The 6,421-nt window shown below is 63.8% G+C and overlaps 1 protein-coding gene across 1 annotated transcript in view; it reads right to left on the reverse strand.

The window, feature by feature from the left end:
* Positions 1-6,027, reverse strand: part of MNEG_7644 (hypothetical protein) — a gene marked incomplete at both ends in the record, with an annotated part of 8,246 nt that extends 2,219 nt beyond the window's left edge. Inside the window, 9 exons of the mRNA XM_014043884.1 lie at positions 7-121; positions 698-814; positions 1,083-1,164; positions 1,425-1,558; positions 3,655-3,729; positions 4,332-4,432; positions 4,649-4,808; positions 5,078-5,238; positions 5,993-6,027. Coding sequence (XP_013899338.1) covers positions 7-121; positions 698-814; positions 1,083-1,164; positions 1,425-1,558; positions 3,655-3,729; positions 4,332-4,432; positions 4,649-4,808; positions 5,078-5,238; positions 5,993-6,027 — 980 coding nt within the window. The remainder of the gene's footprint in view (positions 1-6; positions 122-697; positions 815-1,082; positions 1,165-1,424; positions 1,559-3,654; positions 3,730-4,331; positions 4,433-4,648; positions 4,809-5,077; positions 5,239-5,992) is intronic.
* Positions 6,028-6,421: the final 394 nt, after the last annotated feature.

Genomic DNA, 6,421 nt, shown 5'->3' on the forward strand with positions numbered 1-6,421 from the left:
GCCCACCAGTCCGCCGCGAACAGCTCGCGCCGCGTCTCGAAGGGGTTGCGCACCGCGTGGCCCGCGGCGCTGCGGGTCACCAGGATATCCTCCTCCACCAGCTCGTGGTAAACGGCGCGTGCTGCGGCGCGATCAAAAAACGGTTGGTTGATTGTTTGCAAAGAACTTTGACAAAACATCGGTGGAACAAGGTTGAGACAAGGTGCCCGGAGAATCTGGTGGATGTGCAAATGGAGGGTTGGGGATGTAAGGTAGCTGTGCGCGGGCGGAGGGGAGGTAGGTGCGGGGCGATGGGGCGCGCGCGGGGACGGCGGGCGGGGCGCGGGCGCGGCGCAGGGCGTGTGCGGCGCGGCAGCTCGTGGTGCGACGTGGGCGTGTGGCGCGGAGGGCGTGAGGGGTGGGGCTGCTGGTGGAGAGGGTGGGGGGGCCCAGGGCGAATGGGGGGTGATGCGGGTGTGTCCGTGTGCGCGTGTGTGTGCGTACGCAGGTGTATGTACACGTGTGTGTGTGATTGTGTAATTGTGTTTGCATGTGTTGTGTTTGTGCGCATGCGCGCGCGCGTGGGCTCGCACACGCGCACACGCTTGGGGCAGGGGGCGAGCAAATAGACAGCTAAAGCAGCCAGCAGGCAGCTAGGCCATTCAAGCCATCCAAACCGCCCCACCGCACAAAGGTATCCTCTACCCTCGGCCCCCACTCGCGCCGCCCTGGCCCGCCCCACCATCGCTGAGCTCGCAGGGCTTCGGGTTGCTTGAGTCGGCACGGCCCCGCAGCGCCACCAGCGCAGGCAGGACGTGCTCGAGCTTCACCGCCTCTGCGACATTGATTGGTGGGGTTGGTCATTGAGCAGGGGTCCGATGCATACGGGGTCCTAGCGGCAGCATGCGAGATTCGATGCTCGCATGCGTGCATTCAAGTTTGTGCAGACGCGCGCGCTCCCTTCAAGGGCGGCCGCCGACCGCCGATCGCGGCAGCGCCGGCACGGTAATCGCACGGAGCGCCCGGCCAAGTACGCGTCGCCCTCGCCGCTCGAGGCGCGTGGCGCGGCTCCACTTGGGGTGCTGCCCGGTCAGCTGCCGCACCGCCCCTTGCCCCCCCTGCCTCCAACCCGAACTCGCCGCGGTCGCCCCCCGCCCTGTTGCAGGTCCCTGCTTGCTGTATCCCCTAGTGCCTGAAATCAGGTGAGAAAACCCACCATCCAACCGCTCCAGGACCCGAGCCGAGCCCAGAAACCTGGCATGTGCATCTGCAGGGCCAAGATTTGGGTGTGTGTATCAGGCAGGGCCACCCTGCCAGGGCCGTTGGGAGGGTTGAGGGGCCGGCCGCGGCGCAGGGCAGCGGCACATGGTCCCCAGGGGCGCGCGTGGGTGGCGCGCTGCGCGCTTGCCTTCGTTCCGAGAGAGCGTGTAAAACAGGGCGCCGACCGCGGAGCAGACGACGCCGCAGACAGAGACGCCAGAGCCGTCCGTCATGCTGCTGCCCAGGCCCGCGCGGCCGCCGAGGGCGCTAGCTGTGCTGCAGTTGGAGAGAGGGTCGTCCCGTTCGCCGCGCGCCCGTGCTGCGTGGCGCAGCAGGTGCAGCGCGTGCACAACGGTCGGGCTGAATCCCTGCTGAGGCCGTGGCTTTCGCTGGGACAGCTGCGTTCAAGAAGCCTTCATGTCGAACATATGGCTAGCGTCAGTCGATTGACACAACCGGCACGTTCGCGGCGGAGGGCAACTGTGACAGGCAGCGTGCGATCAGTGGAGATGTTATTGCACTGCGATGAGGGTTTATATTTAGTGGCAATGGTTATACCGCGATGGCGACACATCAGGATGGATGTGTCAATCAGTCAAGTCATCAACGGGCCACCGCCATGCCGAGCAGGGAGCACATCAGCCTGGTGCCAGAATCTGATGTGCAAAGGCCACACAGTCAGTACCGGTCAAGGTTTGCTGCATATAATCGCAAAAGGCAGCGCTGGCTCTCCATGCGGGGCCTGTGACAGCTGACCGATCACCCTGCAGTGGCCTGAGAAGAGTTGACCCATCAGCGTGCAGCGAAGCCAAGCGTTGACTGCAACCAGGGAGGTCACATCACAAAGCTATATTCTCAAATTGGGAGGTTCTGCGTAGAACATAATGCAAGGATCACCGTAGTAGCCCATGGCGCAGCACCTGCAATCAATACACACGCAAGGGCGAGGCAGACAGCCTGCTAGGCTTGGAGCCTAGACGCGCCGACCTGCCCCCACTGCCTGCCTGGATTCGCGCTTGATCAAGTTTCGGCTGCAACGCACGCCCCCATTCCGTCTTGGCCCTGCTGGCGGATGGAAGCCACCCGGCCGCGCCGCTTGAGCCCATCCATATGGTCACCAGGATGGTCGCGCGCAACGTGGTGCCGCTGTTTAGGCTTATTAGGGCCAGTACCTGAACGCTCGTGCCTTGCCGTCAGTTGCGCCAGCATCTATCTGTTGGTAGGGTTTCAGATCTGCCGCCGGGCCGCAGGCCACAAAGTCAAGTGTGCTGTCAGACGCTGTTGCATGCTGCAGCGGTCCCCTGCCAGCCCCTCCAACCCCCTCCAACCCCCCGCCGCCTGCCGTAACATCCAAACTCGGCCGCCGACCGAAATACTAGACACGACACAAGGTTACAGCAAGGCCGGCGCATCCCACGTGTACACCCTCACGAGGCCCTTGCCACAGCTGATCCACTCGGACAGTCGATCACCGAAGCAGGAGTCCTGAAACCTCACTCTGCTGGGGCGGGTGCGCGCGGGCGCACCGGAGGGTGAGGAGCCAACAACATTGCAGGCGCAAAAAGGCAGCAAGCAGTCGCCAAATAGGTGTGATGACGCTGTGGCTGCCAGCCAGCCACTGGGATGTGTCGCACCACAACCGGTCAAAGACCTTTGCAGGGGTGTTGGGCGACCCGCCACTGGTAGCATTGTGGGCAAGCAGCGCCTAACACGAAACTTGAATGGACACAGGCTGGCGAAACAGGCCAGTGGCGCCAAACCACCAGAGAGGGGGGCGACATCGAAAACAGGTGGGGTAAAGGTGTACAGGGGAGATGGGCAGCTGCAAAGATTGTGCTCTCCGCCCGGCTGGCTGGGCGCAGCGCGGCATGTGACATGGAGCATGCACGCTGTACCTTTGGGAACACTTTATGATGAGATACGCGCAAGCGGCCGTGGAGCAAGAGAGGTGGGCGCAGGTGGTGGCCGAGGGAGGGTGGTGAACCTGCTGCCCACAAACAACAGATAGAGCGAATTCAAACGACGCGTGTTCGCCCCCTGCAGTGCGTGCACCCCTTTTAGGGTGCCTTGCAGCACCTGCCGCCAAATCCAAGCCACTCTGCACAAGTTCGGCGCCGCGCGTCCGCACATGGTGCTGCGCTGCTGAGCGGTCGCACCCCGCGAACCGCCCAGCAGAACCACACACGCAGCGTGCTCAATGCGTGGCTGACCCGTGCAAACAAAGAGAGGGCGTGACTACTCGACTAGGAGGCGGCTGTCTGGAGTCACAGTCACCCCTCCCCCTCCCCCAGTGTGCGGGGGAGGAAAAGTATGCCCTGCCCGTACCACCCCCGCGGGCCTGCCAGTGGGGCGTAGCGGTGGCGCAGGCCCCTCGATCTGCCAGCCAAACATGTCAAACAGCTGCAGTGCCTCTACCAGCGTCGTCCTTGCCCTCGACCACCTCCACTGTGGCCGCCGGTGCCGCGCCCTCTCCTTCCCCGAGAGTCTCGCCTGCACGGCAGGGGCGAATGCGGAACAAGGAACAGAAGCGTCTGAGCATGTGTGACGGCGGGAAGCAGCACAAAACAAGGTGCAGGTGCAGGCCAAAGGTGCTGTGAAAAACCAAACGGAGTCATGAAAAAAGCAGGGTGAGGAAGAATAATACATAAAACCTGATTTGTTGCAAGCCAAGCAATCGGCCCCCTACAGTAGCCGTGCACACAGGCGGGGCAATGTCAAGCTGCTGCCAGCGGCCAGCCAGCTCAGGCGTTGCCCCTTGAAACCCGCCTTCGTCACCCCTCGCACCGTGCACCATCCGGTAGTGCAGCCCCTGCGCAACAGGACCCCCCCCCGGCGAGATGATGTTGGGAATGTTATATCCGCAGTTTTGGACTTGACCGAGTGATCAAGGCCTCTGGGGCGTCGTCGCGGCGCAGTGGAGGGACCCAGAAAACCATCCCAGGGCATGTGGCCTCCGCTGCGATGCCTGCATTAACCCAAACCAATGGTTGGACGGGCAACGCCTGCAAAAATTTCTGCTCCTTTCTGGCGCGACACTTCCGCGCAGGCGGTGCGGTTTTCATTCCCCCGCCGCCGCCGGATACTGCACGCACCCACCTGGCCGGTGACGTCATACTGCGGCGCGTAGCCCTTGCCGGTGTCCACCGCCTCGTCGGGCTTCTCATTCAGCATGGAAGACGCCATCTTGTCCCACCTAATACCGTGACAAACACGATAGTGTTGTCGTAATGACAATGCGGTTAGCAAGGCATAAGGTGCAAGAACGCCGCCAGGCGCATGAGTCACCTCTGCCTTACCTGCGCCGCTTGACTATGGCACCAACACACATGACGGTCGCAAGCGAACGCATCACAGGACAAAATCGCACGACCGTGCAGGCCACGCGACCGTGCAGGGCATGCACACGCACCAGCTGTACTTGCTGCGCGCGTCCCGCTTGGCCGCCGCCCTGTAGACGTCCAGCCGCGCCGCAAAGGCGCCGCCCTGGACCGGCGTCGACGAAGGTGTCGCAGGCTGAGACCTGGGGCTCGACCCCAGGGACAGAGGGGACCCCACCTCAAAGTGCGTGTCTGGTTGTGAGACGGGTGGCAGCGGAGATGCGCGATGTGGAAGTTCTGAGGGCAAGTTGGCCGGGTGCGGAGAATGGGGAGGGAGTGGCGCCGGCTGGCAGGAGATGCGCAGCCGCCCATGTGTTCGACTGCAGGGGCCCAAACGCCGCACAGCAGGCGGCATCGCCGCCAGCTGCGCAGGCGTGTTCGAACGCGACACGCTCGCGACCGGGCCGCTGCTGCGGGGCGCAGGCGCGGCTCACTGGCTGCAGTCAGGCGCTGGGGCTCACCCTCCAGGCGCCAGTCCCGCGGCAGGCTGGCCTGCCGCGACATCACCCCGCGCGTGGGGACGGAGTGCTCCCAGCTGCGGCGCTCCAGGCCTATCGTCTGTGAGCGCTGCAGCGGCGGGCGCTCGTCGCCGCCGCCGGCCCCGCCGCCGCCGCCGCTGTGCCTGCAAGTGCGAGGGAGGGTGGTGGGATCGTGGGGCACGGGTGCTGCACCGCGGGACAGCGGGGTGGACGCGCAGGATAGCCGTCTGCAACGCCATGCGTGCAGAGGCTGCCTGGCGGCGGGCAAGGCCGCAGCTTCCTTCCCAGTGGCTGCCTGGCTTTTCCTGGCGTCGCAAATCCACCTAAGCTGCAGACGAAACGCAGCTGCTGGCCAGCAGCCGAGCCAAGCCGTGCGCACACATGCAAGAGGCTATAATTGCAAGCGGCATGCGAGCGGCAGACAAGTGGCACGCCAGCTGCATGCCAGCTGCATGCCAGCTGCATGCAGGCTGTACGCACGTGTTTGCAAGCTGTACGCACCTGCAGCTCTTGATCCTCTCAAGCCGCGCGAAGTAGCCCCTCTGTTCCTCCTCATCAAGATAGTCCTCTAGCTCTGGGGTGATGCGTGCAAACAATTGTTGCAAGGGCTCCGTTTCCGGGTGCCGTTTCGGGGTTTGCAAGATGAGGCCTCCATTTCTCGGGAGTCCCATTGCGGCGTGCCACCCACAGTGCAGGCCCCACCAGGCCATACAGCGGGGGGGAGGAGCCTCGGCTGGGGACTGATGTGACGTGCGGGCGCAGTGCGACGCCGCAGCTGCGCCCCGAACGCGACAGATGGGGATTGGTAGAGGCGCCCCGGCGCGCTGATGCAGCGCCGTGCGCGGAGCACGAGCTGGCCCATCTTATTGGCCATGTCACAAGAGGGCGTTGCCGCACCTTTTGGTGGGACGCCGGGCAGCCGCTCGTCCCATCCTGCGCGAGAGAGTTGAGGACAGCTGTTGCAGCCTCTTTATCCCTGTGCCTCTGCTGCGTTGCGCTGTTGTGCGTTGCCACCCACAAAGCGCGGCCATCCCTGAAGGAGCGCCCGCTGCGCCGCCTTGAAGAGCAGGAGACAGAAACCAGCTCAAACCTGGAAGAAGGCTCCCCATAGTTGTTTCTGGTCGTGCAACGGGCCGGAAAGGGGCGGCCCCGGGTCGTGTGGGCCTTTCGGATCTGTGCGACGTTGTGAATGTGCAGTATGTAGACGCGAACGTGAATTCCTTGTAAGTCTGTTAAAGTTTGGAAGCTTTTTTCGCGTGTGACAGGCGCTTAGGGACAAGCCGCAAATGGATCCTCGACTTGGCGATGACGTGGCCATTTCGGCCG

The sequence above is a fragment of the Monoraphidium neglectum genome (assembly GCF_000611645.1).
Source record: "Monoraphidium neglectum strain SAG 48.87 unplaced genomic scaffold scaffold01372, whole genome shotgun sequence".
NCBI lineage: Eukaryota > Viridiplantae > Chlorophyta > Chlorophyceae > Sphaeropleales > Selenastraceae > Monoraphidium > Monoraphidium neglectum.